Source organism: Trichoplusia ni, chromosome 3, assembly GCF_003590095.1.
Source record: "Trichoplusia ni isolate ovarian cell line Hi5 chromosome 3, tn1, whole genome shotgun sequence".
NCBI classification, from domain to species: Eukaryota; Metazoa; Arthropoda; class Insecta; order Lepidoptera; family Noctuidae; genus Trichoplusia; species Trichoplusia ni.
This window is the reverse complement of record NC_039480.1, coordinates 2,938,700-2,966,405: the sequence shown is the minus strand read 5'-3', so window position 1 is coordinate 2,966,405 and position 27,706 is coordinate 2,938,700. Positions and strand designations below refer to the sequence as shown.

Here is a 27,706-nt window from a genome sequence, read left to right as displayed (position 1 = left end):
AAAAATTCGTTGCAAATTTGCTTTTCCTATATGTACAGAACTCTCGGCGTTGCAAGTTCAACTCGCATTTGACGGGTCTTTATTTACTAAACTAGCTGTTGCCCGCGACTTCGTCCCCGTGGGTAGAAGATATAAGTAAAGAATTGTACCTGCCCTGTTCTTTTCACATTTTCCATTGTATCTTTGCTCCTATTAGTCGCGGCGTGATGGTTTATAGCCTAAAGCCTTCCTCGATGAATGGTCTATTCAACACAAAAAGATTTTTCAATTTGGACTAGTAGTTTCTGAGATTAGCGCGTTCAAACAAACAAACAAACTCTTCAGCTTTATATATTAGTATATAGATTACTACAATTCCATCCTCTATAAATTGTCCGAACAAAAACCTCAAATAATGTTCTCTCTCAAAGACATTTCGGAACAAGAAAATACTCCACACATCAATTCTTATATTAATCAAGAAAAAAGTATGAAAGAACAAAGAAATTATGTAAAACCATCATAAAGATGAATCATCTAAAATTTTATGTGACTTCGTGATCGGAATATATGCCAAAGGCTGCTATGTATCAAAATAAATACTTGATTCGATAACTTTTCTTTGTAACAACTCGCACACAACGCCATCTAGTCTCAAACTAAGCAAAGCTTGGGTTATGAGTACTAGACAATTGATAAACATACTTATATATTTCTAAATACATACATATTGCAGATAAATTACATCCAGACACCAGAACAAATGATCGTGCCCATCACAAACATTCAAGTCACATGCACAAGACACCCAGATTCAGGACAAGCATTCGTGGATCACACAAATGCTTGGGTAGCTCAATTTAATAATTATTTAATTTGTTCTCATTTTATTAGAATTTACCGTTAAAGCAGCTATATGAACACAAAATCTATAAAAAATATCAACTGTCATATCGTCATTCATGAACTACACGCTGGTGATAGACGTACAAACAGACAGCGAAGGCCTTGTATTAGTACCCCTCTTAACGTGTTGGTTATAAACAAATATGTTTCAATAAAACGTCTGAAACAAACTTCTTTGCTATTCAAATTAGTCTGCCTTGACTGCACGGATAGCCGAGTGGTTGAGGTCACCACGCCAAACCCACTGAGCGCGACGTGTTAGTTCGATCTCGTAGGACAAGCATTTGTGTGATCCACGAATGCTTGTCCTGAGTCTGGGTGTCTTGTGCATGTGACTTGAATGTTTGTGAAAACGCGATACAAGGATTTAATTTCTTACTGCGGGGGTCGTTTCTACAAAGAAACGTCGTCTGCTTACCTCCCGAATTAAAGCATTACAAATGAAAACCGAATGATTTCGTTTTTCATCTTCGAGCGAACCTAAACAAAGGCCTGTACCGTTTTGACCTAATTTTTTAATGGCCTAAACGTCACGTGATCAGGCTGAAAAGAGGCCATGTTGAGGCCAAAACTGTTTGCCGTACTGATGGACCTGAATTGTTTGCAGTTCCCAAAAAACTATTTCTCTTTCATGTTTTCCATGATGAATATCAATAGACTAGCTGTTGCCCGCGACTTCGCCCGCGTGGTTAGAAGATATAAGTTATGATTTATACCTGCCAGGTTTTTACTACATTTTCCATTGTATCTTCGCTCTTGTTAGTCGCAGCGTGATAGTATATAGCTTAAAACCTTCCTCGATGAATGGTCTATTCAATACAAAAATATTTTTTCAATTTAAACCAGTAGTACTTCAGCTTTATATATTAGTATAGAAGTATAGATTAGTTTCGGCTTGTAACCCGTGTTTGACCGCTCCTTTTGAGGAGCTCGTGGCTAAGCTATAATCGCATAAGTGAATCGATCACAGGTTAATGCGTCTTGACGCGGTTGGTCCTTAGATGGGTGACCATCTTTGTCTGATACTGTGTTACAGTAACATGTGTTGTGTTGTCAGATAGACAGTCGCGAGGTGACATACTGGTGTTCAGCTGTCGGTGAGACTGGGAGATATTTTATTTAATTGTATAGAAAATACCTTTATTTTGTAAGTTAATGTAAAAAGGTTGAATAAAAAACAGGTCTCAAATACAAGCACGTGTCAATTTAAAAGCAATTTATCAAATAATACCGTAGCGGCCTACGCTCGTAGCAGGCGTAGCACTATCTCGTAGTTCCGCCTACGAGAGCGTAGCAAGAACTCCAAGTCAGTGTAGAGTGCCATTTTATTGAAATTTAGATGTCAAAAGAAATACTCAAAAAGAAAATGAAATAAAAATATTTTGAATAATTTGTCTGGAGTCTAGATTTTGAGATGTATTTAAATTTTATTCAGTTTTCCTTAAGTAAATGATATGATATTGAATTATTTACGTAGTTTCGTTATTTAATTTCTGTATGAGAGACCTGCAGTGGGACAGTTACAGGGTGGAGTAATTAACAGCTTCGGTAATGGCGCCCCACCGTGGGGCAGCTCACAAGCGTGGTGATCAATGCTCGTTCTCTGTATGAGAGGCCTGCAGTGGGACAGTTACAGGCTGGTGTTATTAAAAACTGCGATCAATACTCGTTCTCTTAGCCAACGTAACCACACACAACCACCCCAAAAAAACAAAACAAGAAGAACCATTTTAAAACAGAAACATAATTGAATAATAAAAGATAAATTCATCTTTCATTACCTTTTATTATCTTTTACAAAATGTTTTCATTAAAAACGGGAGCTTAAAGATAAATTGTTGGAAAATTAATTAACGTTTTTTTTGTGCAGAAAGAAAAAAGTTGCTAATTTCCAGTAACCGACTTCAAAGTAAGGTTTTTTTGTTGCCAACGCTCCCTCTCTCGCTAAATCCCTCGCATCATCGTACATATCTGGTGGAAACGCAGCATTCGTTGGACTTGGTACACTAGCTTAGGAGTTCTAGTCAAGTAGGGTATTTTTTTTTGCAGAAATACATGGTAGGTTCCCATCTGATTTTTGATCCTCTCCAATTTCGCTTAAAAACAAATTTGAATTTAGTTAGTGGACTTTATTTACAATTTTACAGAGTTAAATATTTACAAGTTACAAAACAAAAAATTATTAAATTAAGGCATCAAAAAATTCATCGGCATCGCTGCCGGCTGGGAGTGTGCCCAAAAGACTGGCAGCATTGCCATTTGAATGGAAATGCTAATCCTCTGAGCGAGGTAAAAGCCAGCCTTTGGGTCACGAGAAGTGTCAACGAGACGCTTTGCTAGGTCTTGAAAAAGCGTTTTGGCACTCGGCCCCCACGGCCCAAAAGTTTCAACCCCAAACGGCTCAAAGAAGTAACTACCAACTAGATTACCATATTTGCGCCGTTTGAGGTTTTCAGCAGCCGCGGCAGCAGAGCCAGCGCAGCTCAAAGAGCCGGGAAGATGAGATGGCGCAAGAGTATCGACACAAGTGGCGTCCCACACTAAAGGCCTACCCATCTTCCAAGGGAACAAAGATATACCGTCCGGTCTCTTTCATTTAGTTAGTTGTATTTATAGCGGTAACATATATATATATATGCTGGTTACTGGTTACTGGTGATATATATATATATATATATCACCTGTGTAATTTTCAATTGTCTAGCAATCAGAGTTTATGAGATAAACTCTGGTAACCGAAGAACGGAGAGGTAGTGGTATCGTTTTACCCTTTTTGGTAAGAAACCCTAACAAAGAATTAGACTATAAAATAAACAGTTATATGTTTCAATACTCCTTATATGCGTAAAACGACAAAAGCTATCGAAATGGTTTTTTTTGTTATCTTAAATACGATCTCTCCTCTAGAGATTAGATCAAAAATGACACTTATAGTACCAAAAAGAGAGATATTTTTAATTATTTGTACGTTAGAATCTTGTTTTAATTGAAGCCGATGAAAAGATGATTTAGCTTTTGTTATTAACAAAAGAAAATAATAACATTTTGGTTATTAAATTCGTGAGGTGATCGGATTATGTCCAAGTTAAATGTGCTCTCTCAATTATTCTAAGACACCACTGACAAACGGTGAAGAAAAACATCGTGAGGAAACCTGGATTACAAATATTTGAATCTGAAACTCCAAACTGGTAGACTGGTATTTTATTTTGAAAAAAAAAAACTAGGAAAATATTAGATTTAGGGTTGTTAAGTCAAAAGATTAAAAAAGGAAGGTTTTTTTATTTTAGATAAAAATAAGTAAATACATGCGGACAACATCACATACATTGCTCTGAACCCAAAGTAAGTTGCTGAAGCACTTGTGTTACGCAATTCAGATACAACGAAGGTACCACAAACACCCAGACCCGAGACAATGTAGAAAGTGAATTTTTACATTGACCCGGCCGGGGATCGAACCCGGGACCTCAGAGCTAGCGACACCTTGAAACCGGTGCGTACGCCACTCGACCACGGAGGTCGTCAATTAAACTATTTAACCCCTGTGTTGCACAAACATTCAAGTCACTTAAAAATATTCTGTTGCAACTTTTCCATATTCTATCATCGTTTAAACCTTCCCTGGACTTGCACCAAATAATTAAAGACTAAAATAAGCCAAATCGGTTCAGCCGTTCTCGAGTTTTAGCGAGACTAACGAACAGCAATGCATTTTTATATACACACTAGCTGTTGCCCGCGACTTCGTCCGCGTGGTTAGAAGATTTAAGTTAGGAATTTTTGAACAGAAGCCCTCGAAGGTGAATAATTTTCCCTATTTTTTCAACGTTTTCCATTGTATCTTCGCTCCTATTAGTCGCAGCGTGACGTTATATAGCCTAAAACCTTCCTCGATGAATAGTTTATTTAACTCAAAACGATTTTTTCAATTTGAACCAGTAGTTCCTGAGATTAACGCGTTCAAACAAACAAACTCTTATGCTTTATATATAGATAAGATACTTAGATAACAGTATTGACAATATAAACGGATTCTTTTTGGACACCAAATTCTCGTGTCAATAATTACCTCTTAGGGGGGTAAGGGGGGCGTTAAGGGGTAAAGGTAATTTCCCTGGGGAGTCAATACTAGACAATGTTATCTCCGGGGAGAATCCAGTCCAATTTAGATCTAGACCTATTGATGCCTGTATTATTATAGGCCGTGAAGACAATGCTATGTCGCATTGAAGAGCAAATATCAATAATTATAGATTAAATAAATCGAAATACCCACGTTTTTAAATGCTATATATAAACATCGGTTCAGCCGTTTTTATAGTTGTGAATTGTATTGTCATCGGGTTTGAAGCTACCCTGAAAATTTCAGCCTGCTAGCTTATCGGGAAGTGCCTCAAAATTGAGTTACAAAAATTCAACTTGAGCGACAAACAAACAAGAAAAGTGAGTGTATAAAAACGTGGGAAACGCTTTTGTGCTTTGGTCTCAAAGTACTGGAAAAGACAATTCAAATTTATTTAAACTCAATGGTGTGGTTTAGCGAAGCTTCTATGGCCACCTTCCAGGTCCAGCATCAGGTCAGCTCTCTATCATCATAATATTGCATTGTCACACAATATACACATGCTGTCAAAATTTCATCTCAATCGGAAACCAGGAAGTTGATCAAATTCAACTTGAAAGATATTAAAGACAGACTACACATAGAAATTTTGAAATATTTAAGAATGAAATTTCTTTTTAGACAAGTGACGTGACTTTGACTTGTCAGTTCAATACATTAGAGGGATTTGATTAAAGTTAGCGCTTGGAGATGTTATCTGATCCCAAGCTAAGCAGAGCTTGTGTTATGGTAACCAGACAACTGATAAACTTACTTATATATTTCTAAATACATACATATTATTGGTAAATTACACCCAATTGGTGGCTCATTGTGTTTTTTGAAGGAAGATTAAGTGAAATTTCATGTTAGGTCTCTGTAAATTATGCTAACAGCTTTGGTATTGGCGCCCTACCGTGGGGCAGCTCACAAGCGTGGTGATCAATGCTCGTTCTCTGTATGAGAGGCCTGCAGTGGGACAGTTACAGGCTGGTGTTATTAACAGCTTCGGTAATGGCGCCCCACCGTGGGGCAGCTCACAAGCGTGGTGATCAATGCTCGTCCTCTGTATGAGAGGCCTGCAGTGGGACAGTTACAGGCTGGTGTTATTAACAGCTTCGGTAATGGCGCCCACCATGGGATTATCCTTTGTTGCCAGATTTCGCAAGCGCACTAATCAATATTTTTCAACAAGTTGAAATACAATTATAGTTATTAATCGCAAGCAACTATCAAATTTTAACGAGAACATTACCTAATGGCATAGTGGTTGAAACAATGGCTTTGTGTAAAGTATAAAGTTTGAACTTCAGTTAGTGCTAATTAAAAACTTTGACTTCGGAACGAAAAGTTTTAAAATAGAACTCTAATACTGTCCGTCCGTTACTCATTAGGCAGTTGTCTCATTATCATTGATAATTTGACAGTTGAAATTTACAATGACGTTTCCTATGTTACAGATTATAAATTATTTACATTATCATTGAGGTTAAGCAACAATTGGTAATCTTATAAATTTGATGAGTGTATTTGTTTCTCATATCCCTATTCATACGGAATCCTCTGTTTCGAGTCCGACTCACACTTAACCTTCTTTCTTATCATCAGTAAGTAATATTGCAAGAAAAATTAGAATGTTCTGATCTTAATTACCTGTGTATTCATTTAACAATTAATGTATTCATATAATAGTAAAAAAATATCATTGGCCTAGCCTTTTCCCAACTATGTTGGGGTCGGCTACCAGTCCAACCGGTTTCAGCTAAGTACCAGTGTTTTACAAGGAGCGACTGCTTATCTGACCTCCTCAACCCAGTTACCTGGGCAACACGATACCCCTTGGTTAGACTGGCTGTCAGACTTTTTCAAGCTTCTGACTACCTGTAACGACTGTCAAAGATGTAGGAATAACAGCCGGGACCGACAATTTAACGTGCCTTCCGAAACACGGAGGAACTCGTTATGACAAAGATGGTCACCCATGTACGGACCAACCGCGTCAAGACGCTTTAACCTGTGATCGAATCACTTATGCGGTTATAGCTTAGCCACAAGCTCCTCAATAATAGTAAAAAAATATAACATAACAAAATACGATATAGAAGGGTGTTGTTTAATATCTTACCAAAATATTATACCTTTTCCAATTTATTAACACAAATAGAAAATTATAATACTTAACCCTGTTCATTTTCATAGGCCTACCACGCCATACATACCCGTCACTGCAACTCCTATAAGCCAGGATCTACAATGAGACCAACGAAAACCACCGAAACACTTAAGTTCGGTGTGTCCCAGGGGGAACAATTAACTGCCTTGGAACCCGCAACGAAATTAATCAGAAATAGTAAACTGTTATACACTGACAATTGATAATAAAAGTAAAGCAGTGCATGCCGCGGTTGATTCTTAGATGGGTGACCATATTTACGCATATGAAACCACCTCTTATTTTTTAAGTAGGCAACCGTTGTTTTATTATTTCAGGTCTTAAAAATTACTTGCATATGAATAAAGAATAGATAGTTACCGTTTCTCACATCCATTACTTATATCCATATACAATTCCATACATATCTGTCAAGCGACTGTCATACGTTGATCTTTGACAGACATCAAGTCATTACAGTTGTGACGCAGTCTTACTATGTGATACTGTGTTACAGTAACATGTGTTGTGTTGTCAGATAGACAGTCGCGAGGTGACATACTGGTGTTCAGCTGAAACTGAGCCTGAAAAAGGCTAGGCTTGCAAAAAGGCTAGGCGGAAAAAACGCATGAAAATTATTACGCCCGCCCTAAATGTGTGATTGCATTTAAATACTTCTAAATCTATTTGTAGCAAAAATATATAATTTGCTTTATCAATATTTACGTTTTATTTTACTATAAATTGCATATTTAATCAAATATTATGAAAATCTTTTTTTTTTATAATTTTCAAAAAAATATATTATTTATTTGCTGAAAAAGAAACATGATGTATACACATTTTCACACACATGCATTTTTTTTTTAAGTAGGTATAAGGTCTGTGCAAAACATTATCTGCATAAAGAAGTGAATCAAAATAGATATAGTTAAACACAAATATAGTTTAGTAAAAGAAAATCGGGAAATGCAGGAGGAAATGGGAAATTCAAAATGGCGCTTATTTGAAACTACATATTACCTTTTGGAGTTAAGCCTGGTGCATCGCGAACAAAGGAATCACGTTATATGCCAAAACCGAACTAAAATAACGGAAAAAACCACACCCTGTACATTATAAACCACAATGCTGATAACCTAATATTTAAAACACGTATTTTAAAAAGACAATTTAAAAAAAACCACAGGACAAAGATATAGACGCGTCGGCTGAAATCCTTTGTTGCTATTAAATTTGAATTTCGAACGCGGCTTTTTTATTTTTTTATCGACCAACGAGTTTCGATTTAACGTTTTTTTTGTTTTTTATTTATTTTTATTGTATTTTATTTTTATTTTTTTGTCGAGGCCGGCAGTACCGTAGTCTATGATGCCTCGGGGTACACTGAATCTTCTGCAGGCTGTTTCGACTATATGCATTGATTAGTCGTAGCTGACAGCCGTGTAGCTGTCACTGTCGCACCCGTATGCTTGCTGTCTCCCTCGCACTCGTAGCAATCGTAACTAAAGTGAAATTTTGCTTCGCGAATGCTGAAGGTTCTCAATGTTAGTAAATTTATTTTATTATCTGATATTTTTTAATGTTTTTCCTTTGATACAAGTTTGGTTTTAACGGAAAATAATTGTTTTTATGATTGTGTATTAAGGACTATTAGTAAGATGGAATATTTGCCGCATTGACTGGCGGCCATTTTTAACCGACTTTGTGAATGAGGTAATTATTATAATTTACAACATAATATCAATTAAAACATAAATTGAGATAAAATTATGCTTGCGATGTCAGAATAGATGCTTCGAGTTTGAAACATTAGTCTACTTATTATTGTTATATTTGCTATTTGTTAAAGATAATCTTTGAAACGGCTGGTCCGATTTTGTTACAGTAATTGTGTAACAGCTAAGTTAACTAATAATTTTAAATTTAACCAGAATATCGATTACAGAGTGGAGTTATTTATTTTATCATCTTTTAAGGGAACGAGAACAATATTGGAAAAACAGCGGAGTTCACGTAGCATGTATTTTTATTGCTTCTTTACTCTCAAACTGCTCGACCGTTTTTGGTGAAATTTAGTGTGTAGGTAGCTGATACCCGTAATTGACCGATTGTTTAGAAAAAAACGTTTTTCAAGCATAATAACCGTATTGTTAAACACGTTTGAAAAATTTTTAACAACCGTCTTAACTACTTACTTTTTTTCGAATAATTTTAATATAGTTTAGAGTTCTGCTTACAAATGAAAAATGTGAAATCCAATTAGTAAGGTTCCGCTGTCTGTCCGTCAAAAGGCTCTATTTAAAGAACGATATACATCTGAAATTTTCAAAGATGATGTATTTTCTTTTAATTTTAGTTTTGAAAAAGTATAAATTAAAAGATTTTTTGTTTCAAATCAAATATACTTAACTAAACATTTCCTTTATAAACTCTGATTGTTTTAAACTTCAAAATAAATATAAGTTGGGTTCTGAAAGTTTTCGAATTTATTTGAGTTTCCATAATTACTTTTCCACAAGGCTATATAGAGGTTTTCAATTTGAAGAATTCGTGACTAGGTGAGGGTTTTACAGATAGTAAAGGTTAAGCTTCTCTCACCTAGGTTAGCCTTTGGATGGGTGACCATTTTTCTCACAGTTTTATACACACACTTTCTTGCTTGTTTGTTTGTCGTTCCGGTTGGATATTTGTAACTCAATTTTGAGTCACTTTCCGATAAGCTAGCAGGCTGAAATTTTCAGGGTAGCTTCAATTTTTTTTTAATCAATATACTGTGATCTCATTGTCTTGACAAAATAAGCTGTTAAATTTATGTCTGTTTGCAAAACTATTGTGTCAGTAACGTACATGTATATTTTTACATGACTGCGTCCGAAAGAGGGTAATGTTTCTGATTTCTGACACAATTGACTGGCCCGATGGTCTAGTGGTTTGTGACCCTTGCTGCGATGCCTGAGGTCCTGGGTTCGAGTCCCACTTAGGACAATGTTTATGTAATGAGCACGATCATTTGGTCATTTATATTTAGAAATATATGTACAAACTTTCGCGAGTTTAATATTATTATGATCTTTCTAAACGAGGGATTTTAATCAGCTCTTCTTTTGTAATGATTTTCTATATGTAAAACCTCCAGTTATAAAAGAAAAAAAAAAACATTTTTAAAGTTTGAGAAACGCTGTTCTCATTTTACGATCCAAAGTGGGTAAGCAGAAAGCTTCGGTAAACGCGATTTCATTCTGATATCTTAATTTTAAAATCTAAAAACCTATTCTAGTTTTCCATCAACAGTATTCATGTTCAAAATGGTCAAGTACGAGTCGGACTTGTGAAAGTGTGAGTTCCGTACAAATAGGACACATAAATTGGGAGTTCATTTTTATGACCGTAGCAACTGTTGCCTTACCAAGATATTTATTTTCATCATTTGTTATTGTAGACAACAGAAACACAAGGCCTGTATTTTTTTTATATGTTCCACGGTTCATGAGATACAATCCGGCGTCAGATGGATGGACTGACGGACAGACAATCTCAGTAATGAGGTACTATCATCATCCTAGGCTTTTCCCAACTAGGTTAGGGTCGGCTTCTAGTCTATCCAGATTACCTGGGCAACACGATACCCCTTAGTCAGACTGGTTGTCAGACTTTCTAGCTTCTGACTACCTGTAACGACTGTCAAAGATGTGTTAATAACAGCTTATAAGTCACGTGACTGACTTGCCATAAAATCGAGTGTTTCCTATTGTTGTTAATGATTGAAGTTTCACAAACATTCAAGTCACATGCACAAGACACCCAGACTCAGGACAAGCATTCGTGGATCACACAAATTCTTGTTCTACGGGGATCTAACTAACACGTCGCGCTCAGTGGGTTTGGCGTGGTGATCTCAACCACTCGACTATCTGTTTGGTTCTCTTGCCTAGAGCGTTTTGTCTTTGTTTTTTAAACGACTGTGTTTTGTATTTTTGTTGTTTTGTAATTTAGAAAATAAAAAAATACAAAATAAATTCCTTTGTTTTAGACATTAAGATCAAAAAGAATTTATATCATCGCTTTGAGCAACGTTAAAACAATTCCGTTTCATTTGCCTTTTGAAGATTCTTAATTGTTGGGTTTTTTTTAATGTGTTTTTTTAATTATATTCAAGGGACGTGTGGCTTTGTGGTTTTAAAATAGATATGTGTGGTCGATGTAGCAGGTTCGAATCAAATAACAGAAAATAATTTTAGGAACTTATTTGTTGTATCTTACAAAGCAAACAATTTTGTATTTGGCAACACTGATTCTAATACATAAACTTAAAAATATTTATACATAGTGGTTTCTTAGGTTTACGCGAATGTTAGACATTGAAATGAAACTACTTTTACGGATTTTATCGCGGTTTAATTCGCGAGGCTATTGTGATTAAAAAACACCCTAATTTCAATAGAGAAGATGGCTGGAAGATATCACCTACTTGGGATCCGATACTAAATAAACTGAAGGCCAAACCCAAGAGCAGCGCTGCAAGACATCACGACACAGTGAGCTCATACTGCGTATGTCGGACCACAAATAATTAATTAAAATATGAAGGAAGAACGAGCAACATCTTCTGTCAAGACGAACGCCATCTCAGTCTGCCCGTGACCATGATACCTGCAAAGGTGACGAAACGTCGGGAACTGAAATCTAAAATTAAACCGCGAAAAAATCCCTAAAAGTAGTTTCATTTCAATATTTATATCTACAGTAAACTAAACTATTTTTTTTTTAAACTATATCAATACAAAATGAAAAATTTACAAAGCGTCAAAGAGTACTTATTTGGTTATAATTTTTACGGTTAATTTTAACGGTTAATGGTTAATAAGATATATCTCGATGGCGTGCAATTGGGGAGGCCTATGTCCAGCAGTGGACGAATATGGGATGATGATGATGATCGGTTAACTCTAGTTATTTGCTACTGGCTAACAACTTTCAAACTCTAACGGAGTCCTTAATAATGAGCTGACGACGACAGACAAGCGAGTCGATTTCTTTTTTTTCCGTGATATGGGATTGACAAATGATTAAGGAAAAATACTTTTCCAAATATTTGAGTCAGAAATTACCCGTAGAGAGCAAATGTGGTGATCAGTACAGAATTATTTTCTACTAGCTGTTGCCCGCGACTTCGTCCGCACGGTTATTTTAGAAGATATAAGTTATGATTAATACCTGCCCTGTTTTTTTCACATTTTCCATTGTATCTTCGCACGTATAAGTCGTAGAGTGATGTTATATAGCCTAAAACCTTCCTCGATTAATGGTCTATTGAACACAAAATATTTTTTCAATTTAAACCAGTAGTTTCTGGGATTAGCGCGTTCAAACAAATAAAGAAACAAACAAACTCTTCAGTTTTATATATTAGTATAGATAGAGTATAGATTGGTAACATGACGATGCAGACAAAGTCGCGGGCAACAGCTAGTATGATTATTATATCTGTTCGCTTTTGATTCGGGAAACTCGCAGTCAATAACTGCCCGTATATGAATGTACCCGAATTCTTGCTTGTATGTTACTGTGTGATGGTCAATATCAGACATTTATGATAATTCTAGTCAATTTTATTTCTATTTTGTCCGTTCCTTTGATTCATTTATTTTATTTGGAATATTATTTAGATATATTTGAAAGTATTTTTAATAAGATTCGTAGATTTATTTATTTTTAGTTTTAATCTATACTAATATATAAAGCTAAAAGTTTGTTTGTTTGCTCAGGAAATACTGGTTCAAATTGAAAAAATAGTTTTGTGTTCAATAGATCATTAATAGAGGAAGGTTTTAGGCTATATAACATCACGATGCAACTAATAGGAGCGAAGATAAAATGGAAAATGTGGCAAAAACGGGGAAAAATATTAATCTTCAAGGGCTTTCGTTCAAAAATTCCTAACTTATATATTCTAACCATGCGGACGAAGTCGCGGGCAACAGCTAGTATATTATAAGATTTCAAATATGTATTACACACCAACTGTTTAACACTTGATTTCCAATTAATTATTGGACTCTGTCATTTAAAAAAACGAAGTGTTGATTTTTGAGGCAGATGTAGTTGTTTTTTGGAATAACATTTTTGCTGTTGCATTCAATCAATTAATTCAGGATTCAGAGTGCCAGAACGACAATAAAAAAAAACCCTTACAAAAGACTGAATCTTGAACTTTCACGAACATACAGATTTCCCAATCTTACTGCAACATATACATATATACATAGTATACATACACTCACATAATATCATAAGGCCCTAGAACTTATAAATAAGGTAAATAATAAGGGTCTCGGTTGTACCGTTAGCAAATACAATTGTAATATAGAAATTAAAGTTTTTTTCCTATATTAAAGAAGAAATACAAATCGGTCAAGTGCGAGTTGCAAGTCTCGACACTAATAAGTTCCGTATAAATAGATAACGCATTCAAAATATCAAAATTACATTAAATTTATGATCTATCTGTACGTCTGTCCGATTTGTAAGTTCGTCTATCTATCCATCTATCACCAGGCTGTATCCCATGAGCTATGATAACTAGACAGATGAATTTATCACAAATGATGTATTTTCGGAGCCACTATAGTTGCAAATACTAATAATGAAAACGAGGTAAAGCAACGATTGTTACGGTCACGAAATTGCGTGATCAAAAATCATCATGTTGTCCTGAAACTACTTATTGCTTATTTTTATAATAAATATCGTGAGACTGATTCATTATTAAATGATGTAACGGCTTACTCACGCGTATTTATCGGGAGTGCCCGACTAGTTCAGCTAAGGACTCCGGTTGGGTCCGAAACTAGTCGGGCGATCCCGATAGATACGCGTGAGTAAACCGTTGCATCATTTAATTCTGAACTTAGTCGACTTGTTTTGCTTCCACTACCCCTTAATAACCTGCTTGTTTCCTCGAAATTAAGACGCAACGACATGTTTCTATGATATTAAGATGAAAGAAGTGTGCTTAACGGAAACTTGTAGAACACTAATTATTATTATACTCTATCAAAGGCATTTTCAATGTTTTTGTTAGTGACTTGATTTTAAGGGTTCAAAGGTTTAACGAAGTTTTAACATTTTACACAAATATTGTTTATTGTAAAACATTGTTTTGCATTATAAATTCTTTCTAGTTTCTAGATAAATTCTAGTGTAGAAAAAGAAAGTCATGCCACTGACTGATTGACTGCTATACCAGAGCTCGTGGGTTCGATCCCCACTTAGAACAAAACTTTGTAAGATGAGCACGATCATTTGTTGTGTCTGGGTGTAATCTATCTATACTAATATATAAAGCTGAAGAGTTTGTTTGTTTGTTTGTTTGAACGCGCTAATCTCAGGAACTAATGATCCAAATTGAAAAATTCGTTTTGTGTTGAATGGACCATTCGTCGAGGAAGGCTTTAGGCTATAAACCATCACGCTGCGACTAATAGGAGCGAAGATACAATGGAAAATGTGAAAAAAACAGGGCAGGTATAAATCATAACTTATATCTTCTACCCACGGGAACGAAGTCGCGGGCAACAGCTAGTTTATCTATAACATGTATGTATTTAGAAATATATAAGTATGTTTATCAGTTGTCTAGTACTCATAATACAAGCTTTGCTTAGTTTGACACTAGATGGCGTTGTGTGAGAGTTATGGAGTATTATTATCGTGGGTCATATCGTTGCCTCATGTCGAAAGAGGTGTATGTTTCAGCTGTGGTCAACCTCTATGCAGAAGAGAACCAAGTTAAGGTAACTTTCAACAATGCTAATACAGGGATGGTGTTATGTAAGATAGGACGAGTTTGGAATTTAAAGTTGCAAAAATAAATAACTGTACATATAGTTTACATAGAAATGTGTAGTGGATATAATAGGGATGATGACTGGGTATAAAAAGAAAAAATCTCATTAGTCCCTCAGTTAGATAATTGAAAAGTATGAGACACTTATTTTTTCCTTTTTCAGAAAAACTAGAATTGATTAAGATTAACTGCTTTAAAGTTTAGGAGAGGGGGCTTGTGACGTAACGATATGGTAAAATTTATACTCAATCGTGACGTCACGCGTAAGTTTCATTCACTGTAATTTGGTCAATTTATGTTTGCGGGACAAATTGAAAAATACGTATCCATTATTATTCAAAAAACTACAAGACGGACACTGTAAAAAAAAATTGTTATCATCCTTATTGTAGGATTATTATAAACGCGAAGGATTGTATGTAGGGATGTATTTTCCTGTTTCTCACAAAAACCACTGAACGGATTTTGACAAAACTTGGTACACAGGTAGTTTATAACCAGGATTAACACATAGAATAGTTTTTATCCCGATAGTAAGTATGTTTCCGTGGGGTTTTTTCGATTTGTTAAGGGCTGGTCTACATATTATTATCTTGAATCTAGCCTCGTTATAAGCTAAATGTATCCCAGTCTCCCCGACAGCTGAACACCAGTATGTTACCTTGCGATTGTCTATCTGACAACACAACACATGTTACTGTAACTCAGTCATCATCATCATCATCATCTCAGCCTATTTCCGTCCACTGCTGAACGTAGGCCTCCCCCAAAGAGCGCCAACCATCCCGGTCCTAGGCAGCACGCATCCATCCGCTGCCAGCCACCTTCTTCAAATCATGTAACACAGTATCACATAGTAATTTGCCTGTTAAACTGATGTCTGGGGAAAAATGTAATGTTTTGATAGTAACTATCGTGAGATTGATTCGTTATTAAATGTTGTAACTTGCGATGCGAAAGTTTGACTCGCGATCCCGCCGCGTCTGCTCATGATTAAGGACTCCGGTTGGGTCCGAAACTAGTCGGGCTACCCCGATAAATACGCGTGAGTAAACCACCACAACATTTAATAAAAATGTAATGTTTTTTTTTTCTTTTTCTACCAATAACTGTAATGTAATCAAAATAACATATAAAATTAAGTTTTCTAGTAACGTTTCGCAATGTATTTACGCTCTTAAGATATTATTATTATCCACAATTGTGATTGGCGGTTATAAAAAAAATTTAGAAAACCCCCTACAATTGCCCTACAATTATAAAACACCTCAACCGATGTTTTCCAGACATACCTAAGATCACTATTAACAAAAAGAAACTTAAATTCAAACCTCTTAATCCATTTATGAGCTATGATACCACAAACAAACAGACACATCACACTCAAAACACCCCTTTCAATATCATCAGTGATTAAAAAAGTAATCTTGAAAAAAAAAAGGCAAATCGCTCTATCCATTTATGATCTATAACACGACAAACAAACAGACACAACCCCCCTTTTATTAACCTTGGATAAAAAAAACGAAACAATAAAAATGAATATTCATAACCTCAACATCTATATAATATCGATGTTGGTTCCCTCTCTCATGCTCGTGGCCGCAGGCTGTACGGCCGGGAAATCAGTGTGTGTACACCGAGCCTACGTATGTATGTGTTGTGGGGGACAAGGGATAGGCAGTAGGGGGGTGGCTGGAAGCTGGAGCGGGCTGGCGTGGTGACAAATGGAGAGTATGGTTTATCTACGAGGCTAACTGTTGGTCTAGTAGTTAGTTGTGATAACTGGTATACCGTTGGACGTGGGTTTAAAATATATTTTTTTTAACTGAAACCTGCGGACAACATGCGGACAACATCACATACATTGTTCTGAACCCAAAGTAAGTTGCTAAAGCACTTGTGGTATGGAATTCAGAAACAACGAAGGTAAGACAAACACCCAGACCCGAAACAATGTAGAAATGTGAATTTTTACATTGACCCGACCGGGGATCGAACCCGGGACCTCAGAGCTAGCGACACCTTGAAACCGGTGCGTACGCCACTCGACGAAGTCGAAACCTAAGTATCTTTATTGAAATGAAACTACTTTAACGGATTTTATCGCGGTTTATTTTTAGTTCCCGACGTTCCGAAACCTTTGCAGGTATCATGGTCACGGGCAGACTGAGACCGCGATAAAATCCGTAAAAGTAGTTTCATTTCAATGTCTAACATTCTCGTAAACCTAAGAAACCACTAACTATCTTTAATCACATTTGAGTGTCCGACTAACCTTCTCAAACATAAAAAACTGGTTATAAGTAAGATGATGCGTAGCTCAACTTGTGCAGATGTATTATAGTCAAAGCTCCTCAACAGAAATAAAAATCTTAAACCCACGTTTTTAAATGTCATCCCATTTTTATCGTAGTAAATTGCATTGTCATCGGGTTTGAAGCTATCCTGAAGATTTCAGCCTACTACCTCATCGGGAAATACCTCAAAATTGAATTACAAAAATCCAACCGAAACGAGAAACAAACAAGAAAAGTGAATCTATAAAAACGTGGGATCAAAAAGCAAATTTTCAATTACCCCACACAACAAACTCAAACCGCTTGTCTCTACAACTTAGGACACGCCCAAAACACACACACGAGCCGTCACTGGTATAAAATTCATGAGTTACTCGAATTACAAGGGCGGGGGGTTGGGGTAAAACCGGGGGCTTCAAAGCTGGCAGGTATTATAAATACTATAACCACTTATCCATTTCATATTAATTCATGCTTGTTTTGATCATCATCCTAGCCTTTTCCCAACTATGTTGGGGTCGGCTTCCAGTCTAACCGGATTCAGTTACCAGTGTTTTACAGCGCGACTGCCTATCTGACCTCCTCAACCCAGTTACTGTCAACACGATACCCCTTAGTTAGACTGGTTATTAAGTGACGTTGTAAAGTTTAATTTGAATACAAAATATTCCTTTTTTTTACCGATTGTAAAAAGAAAGAAGTTCTCTTTTGTCTGGTTTTTTCTGTTGGTTACCTCAGATCATTGGACTGGATGAACCGATTTTGTTGATTCATGATTCATTTAATGTAAAATTAATAGATTTAAAAATCTAAATATCCACGCTTTTAAATGTCATTCCATTGAAATTTCCACAAAATCGATCCAGCCGTTTTTATAGTTGTAAATGGTGGGGGTCCACAAATATTCAAGTCACATGCGTAAAGACACAAAGACTCATTACAAGCATTCGTGGGTTATACAATGCTTGTCCTACGCGGGGATCGAACCCATGTGACGCACAATGTTTTAGGCGTCCGTGCAGTGTGACAGTCACAGGCTGGTGTTATTAACAGCTTCGGTAATGGCGCCCCACCGTGGGGCAGCTCACAAGCGTGGTGATCAATGCTCGTTCTCTGTATGAGAGGCCTGCAGTGGGACAGTTACAGGCTGGTGTTATTAACAGCTTCGGTATTGGCGCCCCACCGTGGGGCAGCTCACAAGCGTGGTGATCAATGCTCGTTCTCTGTATGAGAGGCCTGCAGTGGGACAGTTACAGGCTGGTTTTATTAACAGATTCGGTAATGGCGCCCCACCGTGGGGCAGCTCACAAGCGTGGTGATCAATGCTCGTTCTCTGTATGAGAGGCCTGCAGTGGGACAGTTACAGGCTGGTGTTATTAACAGCTTCGGTAATGGCGCCCCACCGTGGGGTAGCTCACCAGCGTGGTGACCAATTCTCGTTCTCTGTATAAGAGGCCTGCAGTGGGACAGTTACAGGCTGATGTTATTAACAGATTCGGTAATGGCGCCCCACCGTGGGGCAGCTCACAAGCGTGGTGATCAATGCTCGTTCTCTGTATGAGTTTCCTGTATTGGCATAATTATATAGTTATCACGCCCATTACAACAAAAGCTTTGACCTTCGGCTATCAGCTAATGAATTCTCTCAGTAAACCCACAAACAGATCATTTACAGGGTGTTGCATAAATGACCAGTCATATTTTATATTCCATTCATTACATGCTTACTTACATAAACAAATTTTTTTTAGACAACTATTTACCAATCCAAAGACTAATTAAATTTTCATTAAAATCATCATTTTTTATTAAAACACAAATGATTCATTCAATAAAATCAAAAGAGTGTAATAAATTTCCGATCACAAAATATGGCCGCTCACTTATAGTAACACCCTGTAGTTATAGTAAATTTGGGTTAATTGTGTAGTTAAATATTCAATACCGCTGAACTTTCATGAATATCTTAACTCATGTTTGCCCGCGGCGTTGCTTGTTTATTTGTGTAAAACTCGGGTTGTACTGGCAAGCGTAGTTGTTAGTAACTGGGACTGAAGGTAGGTCGTTGGTTTGATTCTCAGGTAAAGTGCTTAGAGTTTGAACAGTATTTTAGGGTATACACCGTGATTTTTTAGTCGTCTTACAAAAGCAGCCCAGTTCGTGTATCCAATGACTAGAACACGTTCATGATAAAAAAATTGGTATTAATGAGATTTGAATAAATTTAAAATGCAATTTTTATTCAATATTATGATGCAAATCGTAATTTTTTAGAAACACAGCTCTGTTGCGAGCGCGGTCCGAGCCTTGTAACAATGGTGAGGGGTGCGGGCGGCGGCGTTTTTATCATTTTTAAGAGTATATTTCAGATTTCTCTTGTTTAATTTTTCTTCGTACTTATTATCTAAGTTGATGATAAAAAAAAAATCGCGCCTAGGGGTATTTTACGTCGGATACATGAACTGGGCTGCTTTTGTAAGACGGCTAAAAATCACCGTGTATATGTAGGAAACGATTAGAAAACTTATGAACTTATTTTAGTTTTGAGATTTACCTTCTTGGCTATACGTGCCAGTCGCGTTACCAACTAAGTGTCAATTACGAGTTTTTTTGCACGGATAGCCGAGTGGTTGAGGTCAACACGCCAAACCAAACGCGACGTGTTGGTTCGATCCCCGCGTAGGAAAAGCATTTCAAGTGTGATCCACGAATGCTTGCCCTGTGTCTGGGTGTCTTTGTGCATGTGACTAGAATGTTTGTGTAAACCTCCCGCGATACAAGGATTAAATTTTTTGATGCAGGAGTCGTTCTTATGTAAAAAAAAAAATATTTTACAGAAATAAAAACATGCGTGCATTCTAAACCGATTAATCCAATTTAAAAAATCTTATCCACACAAAGTCGCGTGAAACAGCTAGTTATAAAAAGCAGACAAGACTCTATTTAATTATAAAACACATTATGTCTGTTATAAAAATCCTGCTAATAAACTTTGCCCTTTAAAAATAAATTAAGGAAAATCTAAAAGAACTAAAATGAATTGTTGAAAATGAAAACAATATTCCCATCACTTTTCAATATTCGTAAAAATAATAAGATTTCTGGAAAAACTGGTCAAGAACGTGTTTTTTTATATTATGTATGTATTTAGATATATATAAGTATGTTTATCAGTTGTCTAGTACTCACAATACAAGCTTTGCTTAGTTTGACACTAGATGGCGTTGTGTGTTGTGGAATATGGAAATGTGTTTTTTTCTAACTTAATTGGTCACCCATTACATTTATGACATCCATGAACTGTTGCTTAACCCGGGACTTGTTTTATTACCATAACTGTCTACACGGCTATGTGATGATAATATTATCTATACTTATTTCTAATCTATACTAATATATAAAGCTGAAGAGTTTGTTTGTTTGTTTGAACGCGCTAATCTCAGGAACTACTGGTCCAAATTGAAAAAATATTTTTGTGTTGAATAGACCATTCATCGAGGAAGGCTTTAGGCTATAAACCATCACGCTGCGACTAAAAGGAGCTAAGATACAATGGAAATTGTGAAAATAACAGGGCAGGTATAAATCATAACTTATATCTTCTACCCACGGGGACGAAGTCGCGGGCAACAGCTAGTATATAATAAAGCTGAGGAGTTCGTTTGTTTAAACGCGCTAATCTCAGTAACTACTGTTCCAATTGATAAAATTCTTTCAGTGTTAGATAGCTCATTTATTAAGGAACGCTTAAAGATATAAACTATCACGCTATGATTAATATGAGCAGAGTAGTACCGAAATATGTAACAACGACAAACGAGGGTGAATGCGTTCTTAAATGATAATTCTACTAGATAAATTCCTATTCTATCTTTATAACCAGCGGCAGAAGTCACGGGCAAAAGTTACATAAACTTACCTTTTGGCGGTGACGACACAGGACCACTCGGGACCACCATGGTTGTCATCTGCTTCTGAAACAAATGCAAAAGCCGTTTTTTATAAATTTGTTGTTGTAAATTGCATTGTCATCGGGTTTGAAGCTACCCTGAAAATTTCAGCCTGCCAGCTTATCGGGAAGTGACTCAAAATTGAGTTGCAAAAATTCAACCGGAACGACAAGCAAACGAATAAGAAGATGTGGGAAAATCATTTTAATCGACTGTCCTGCTGGTCTAGTGGTTAGTGATCCTGACTGCTATACTGGAGGTCGTGGGTTCGGTTCCCACCCAGGAAATATGTTTGTGTGATGAGCACGAGTATTTGTTCTGTGTCTGGGTGTAATTTATCTATATTATGTATGTATTTCAAGAGGATTTGCATTGTTTTCAAGAGGTATCCTTCTAATCGTCAGAATAACACATAGGCTACAATTTTTGAGGTTTCTAATGTGAGGTCGTAAAAAACACATTTTTTACGCTTACATTGCAAACGCTGACTGAATCCTACAAGATAGATAGAAGGCAGGTATAAATTAAAACTTATATCTTCTAACCACGCGGACGAAGTCGCGGGCAACAGCTAGTTTATAATACTAGTATGATCATTCTATCTTTTGTCTAAATACCTAACAAAGATTTTTCCACAGATTCTCAATCAATCAATCCTGTTTGTTTAATAAAATTTACCTGAATATGAAATGTTATTTTTTGCTGTATTCTCGAGGTTTTCCCTTAAGGGTTTTTCCAAGGTTTTATAATAACTCTTTGTATTTATTTAAGCGTTCGCTTCGCCATGTTTTTTTAATAATTGAATAATATATTAAAGGCAGGATTGGAAAGATGGTTTTGTTCTTCGATAAGAATTGTATATTTTGGACAAGGTTGTCTTGTATATTTAAAATTTACTATTTTTGTAGTAAGCTACAGTGCCGGCGTAAGGTCCACTGACACCCCGGGCGAAAATATTGTGGCGCCCACTTGAGGGAAGCAATATCAAGTGTTAGTTTTTTGCTGATCCCAAGTAAAATTATATTAAGAATTTCATCTTTCCTTTAGCGTTACGTTTGGCTGTGGAAGTATTCCACCTCTAGCGTAGAGCACAGTTCTGAGGGTTTGCGCCAGGAGAGGCAAGAGACTCCAACTTCAGACCTTGGCGCCCCCCAGAATTTGTCGCCCTGGGCCATCACCCCATCACGCCCCCCCCCTAACGCCGGCACTGGCAAGCTACGGTTTATTATTAAATGATGTAACGGTTTACTCAAGCGTATTTATCGAAGTAGCCCGACTAGTTTCGGACGCAAACGCAGTCCTTAGTCGGGTGATCCCGATAAATACGCGTGAGTAAACCGATAAATCATTTAATAATGAATCATTTTCCCGATAGTTACTATCAAAATATGCTACGGTTTTCACAGAACCTTTTGTAACACTATTCCGACTCCCACTTAATCCAAAAAGGAGGTTGTACTGAATTCTGATAGCTAAGTGGTTGAGGTCACCACGCCAAACCCACAGAGCGCGACGTGTTAGTTCGATCCCCGCGTAAGACCAGCATTTGTGTGATCCACGAATGTCTTGTGCATGTGACTTGAATTTTTGCGAAACCCTCGCGATAGAAGAATTAAAATTCCTTAGTACGGGTTGACTATATATTGCTTTTTTTGTGTCCTCAGATCTTCAGACTAAATGAATTGACTTTGTTAAATATTTTTTATTTTACAGAAATTGGCAGGCCCAAAAAATGTACTCACTCAAGATTCGCTTGTACATTTTTATTGTTAAAATTATTATTAAAATGTTTTTTTTTTTCAAAAAGAAACCATTATGGCATCAAATGGTTTTCTTGAAACATAATTAAGATTATTGTTTACGAAGCAATTATTCTAAAGCTTCCCGTGTGCTCGATAGATGGCGTTGACACGAATTGAATCGCGCCATGGTTTCGTTACACGGGAAGTATACGTGTCAACGTTGAAAGACAATAAATGAGCTTGCTCTAGTAACACCGGAGTTTTATTTTTATCCATTACTAGGCTCACGAGTGTACTATACAGGTCAATCTTCCTGAAATACCATCTCGGTATTTCACAACAACTATTATACACGAGGAGCTCGTGGCTAAGCTGTAACCGCAGAAGTGAAACGATCACAGGTTAAGCTATGCTTGACGCGGTTGGTCCATAGATGGGTGACCATCTTTGTCATAAGGAGTTCCTCCGTGTTTCGAAAGGCACGTTAAATTGTGGGTCCCGGCTGTTATTCTTGAATCTTTGACAGTCGTTACAGGTAATCAGAAGCTTGAAAAGTCTGACAACCAGTCTAACCAAGGGGTATCGTGTCGCCCAGGTAACTGGGTTGAGGAGGTCAGATAGGCAGTCGCTCCTTGTAAAACACTGGTACTTAGCTGAAACCGGTTAGACTGGTAGCCGACAACAACATAGTTGGGAAAAGGCTCTCTCTTAGTCATTGCACTCTTGGCAGAGTGGTCGTGGTCGTCATTTCAGCTGTTAGTGGCTCGCCTAACAATACGCCGCCATTCCTGTCTGATGGGAACAGGCTAGGCCAATGATATTTCACAACAACTATATCTAATTATTATCTTACAGCATCCACAAGATCACCCTTAACCTATACCGAAACAACGTCTTTTATAATTTTCTATAGCAAGAAACGAATGTTAACCTTCGCTTAGCTTTGGATCCCGACAGCGTATCCCGTTGTAAGACCTACTACCTCCAGGCGATGTACGTCAACATTGACACACGTCATTTCAGAAATAATAAATGTATTGGTTTATAAATTTTGAAGACCTCCGTGGTCGAGTGGCGTACGCATCGGTTTCAAGGTGTCGCTAGCTCTGAGGTCCCGGTTTCGATCACCGGTCGGTTCAATGTAAAAATTCACATTTCTACATTGTCTCGGGTCTGGGTGTTTGTGGTACCTTCGTTGTATCTGAATTCCATAGCACAAGTGCTTAAGCAACTTACTTTGGGTTCAGAACAATGTATGTGATGTTGTCCGCATTTATTAAAAAAAAACAAACTCTAATTATCGTATTGAAAAAAAATGCTTTGATTAATACGAATAATGCCAATTTAATCCATTTCCATGCCAAAATTCATCGGCCATTTTTAATAGCAGATTTGGTTCCCTGGCCCCTGTAAGTTTCGTCCGTCATTTTAACTGACGTGGTTTAACGGACTCTCACATTTAAGCTTACTTTACCAATTCAAGCTACGTAATTAGGTACTGTATGGCCGGAGGCCTACTTGCTGCTGAAGCTGTGTCTTACATAACAAGCGATGCTATAAAATATAGCATAGCATTTATATAGCACTAGCTTTTGTCCGCTTGCCCGCGACTTACAAATCGAAAGTGATCCTATAGGTACGTAAAATTGGGATAAAAACTATACTATATGTTAATCCTGGTTATAAACTATCTGTGTACCAAGTTTCGTCTCAATCCGTTCAGTAGTTTTTGCGTGAAAGAGGAACAAACATCTATACATATTTTTGACAGCAGCCCAGGTCATGTATCCGACGTAAAATATCCCTAAGCGCGATTATAATTTTTTTATCATCAACTAAGATAATAAGTACGAAGAAAAATTAAACAAGAGAAATCTGAAATATACTCTTAAAATGATAAAAACGCCGCCGACCGCACCCCTCACCATTGTTACAAGGCTCGGACCGCGCTCGCAACAGAGCTGTGTTTCTAAAAAACTACGAATTGCATCATAATATTGAATAAAAATTGCATTTTAAATTTATTAAAATCTCATAAATACCTATTTTTTCATCATGAACGTGTTCTAGTCTTTGGATACATGAACTGGGCTGCTTTTGTAAGACGACTAAAAAATCACGGTGTATAAATTAGTTGGACATGAGCGGAGAACGTTGTAGGGTTTGAGAGACTGATATTATATAAATGCTTATATTATTGAAATATTTTAGAGGAGCTCGTGGCTAAGCTATAACCGCATAAGTGAATCGATCACAGGGTAAGCTATGCTTGACGCGGTTGGTCCGTAGATGGGTGACCATCTTTGTCATAACGAGTTCCTCCGTGTTTCGGAAGGCACGTTAAACTGTGGGTCCCGGGTGTTATTCCTACATCTTGAAAGTCTGACAGCCAGTCTAACCAAGGAGTATCGTGTTGCCCAGGTAACTGGGTTGAGGAGGTCAGATAGGCAGTCGCTTCTTGTAAAACACTGGTACTTAGCTGAAACCGGTTGGACTGGTAGCCGAGCCCAACATAGTTGGGAAAAGGCTAGGCCAATGATATTGAAATATTTTGATATGACCTCTTTGAGTTTAAAAACTGAGTTTGAAAACAATGTCTCGGGATAATAAAACAGTATTAAGCTGCCCCACGGTGGGCGCCAATATCAAAATTAAAAACTTAAAAATTATGCGAGTCAATATTGAGACCTATGTATCACCAGCTTATTTACTGTCAGATTCTAGAAAATTTTCGAAACGATTCTCAAAATGTAGTGGAGAAACTAGAACAACTTAGAATTTATTAAGGGTGTGTTGATTCACGTCAGAGGTCTACGGGCGGGTTACACTCTGACACCATGTTGTACATCAACCATACTGTAAAATTAGTAGTTTGTATTTGGTTTTTAATACAAATCCACTTTTTATTGAATCCTTTTGTCACAATTTTCTCAGACTTTCAAGTCACATGCACAAGACACCCAGACTCAGGACAAGCATTCGTGGATCACACAAACGTTTGTCCTACGCGGGAATCGAATTTGGTGATTGTTCACACTCGGCAGATATCTATAACACCAGCTTGTTTCTATAGCTTTAACGTAGCTTATTATATCTTCGCTTTGTCATGTAAGACACACTTTTCCTCAGTTTTTTTTTATCTAAAATAATAATAACTGTAATGAGATATAATATTTAACATAAGATATAATTTTGTTAAACAAACGTTACCATTTTATAATGAATGTTTGGTAAACTAATTGAGAGATCTGTTTAAAACACATAAATGTTTTTTTGGTTATGAAAAGTATATGTTTTTGATAGTTATTTTATAAAATATGAACCTATTATGTCCTTTGGAATTAAATGAAAAAAGTCGTATTGGCAACACTGAGAGTACTGTGCAAATAAGCCCAGAAAAATACAAACAATATTGTTTTAATAACAAAAACGTACAATTGACTACAAAAAAAAACCACGGAGTCTTTGATTAAATATATGGGACCGAAATGACAGCTATTTTACGTTAAATGTCAAAAGAATCAACGAAATCGGTTTATTCAGTCCGAAGTTTTGAGGTAACAAACATCAAAACAAACGAATTTGTAAAAGAAAAAGAAATTATAAGGGATCCCGCTTTCTTTTTATTTTGTAAAACATATTAACAGTTTTCTGAATTATTTTGAAAAAATGGTTTTAACCTAATAAATCATTAGTGACCATTTCCTATTGAAAGTATTGGAAACCTTACGCCATTGCTTTCAACTGTCATATATTGATTTTTGACAGTCGTTATGTCATTACAGTTGTGACGCAGTCTTACTATGTGATACTGTGTTACAGTAACATGTGTTGTGTTGTCAGATAGACAGTCGCTCTGTATTTAGTATTCAATTTAACCCCGTGAGATTGGAAATATAAAGTAGCTCGAAAAAAAGAATACTTAGAAAAATATAATATTTAACTAAAAAAATATTTTCAAAGGCAAAAGTAATTATTTTTAAATTAGATTACAAAACCTTTAGGCAAATACTAATAAAATCCCTAGAGGATACAATTTACCAGGTTCTAATAAAAGAAGTGAAAAATTAATACAATTCCGACGAATAATACACCCTCTGCCGAATAATAATATTATGAAAAAGCCCTTTAGAAAAGGAAACAATGGAACAAGATTTCTCATAATTAAAAAATAACAGCGTCTAAAACCTTTGAAAGCGCCATCTTTTGAAATATTTTTAAAAACTGTATCAAACTCGCTGTATGAAATTTGACAGTCATACGCTAAGGTGAGGTGAATGCTTACGTAGTTCAAAGGTGTGATAACAGATGGCGCTGTCAAAGATTGTAAGCTAAACCTATTTTTTAGTGGAATATGGAATTGTTGAATAGTCGTTGAATACTGCCGTATTTTTTATGACGTGAATAGATACTATAAATACACACTATTTACGATAATTATTTTCTTTTCGTGCTTATTGTTTAATAGCACAAAATATCGCTATTTTTACAAGTTTTTAATTTCATATCTAGAATTATTGACTATGGGCACAAAAAAGACAGGTCAGACTGCAAACCTACCTAATTCTTAAAACGTATAATAGAAAACCCTAAATCTGATTAACTCAACTTTATTTACGTAATCTAAAACACCTAGATCCTTCGACTAATCTGAACGCTGTTTAAGTTACGCAAACCTAAGTTACTAAACTGCACTTACATAAGCTGTTTATTTTTCTCTTAT

At 36.4% G+C, this 27,706-nt stretch overlaps 1 protein-coding gene across 2 annotated transcripts in view; it reads right to left on the bottom strand.

Annotated features, from left to right (window-relative positions):
• Positions 1-27,706, bottom strand: part of LOC113508891 (nucleolysin TIA-1) — a 172,017-nt gene that overhangs the window by 80,716 nt on the left and 63,595 nt on the right. Inside the window, exon 2 of one of the 2 annotated variants that reach the window (XM_026892056.1) lies at positions 21,211-21,265. In XM_026892056.1, coding sequence (XP_026747857.1) covers positions 21,211-21,265 — 55 coding nt within the window. Of the gene's footprint in view, positions 1-8,165; positions 8,427-21,210; positions 21,266-27,706 lie in introns of those variants that run through there. The other variant, XM_026892058.1, reaches the window with a different exon arrangement.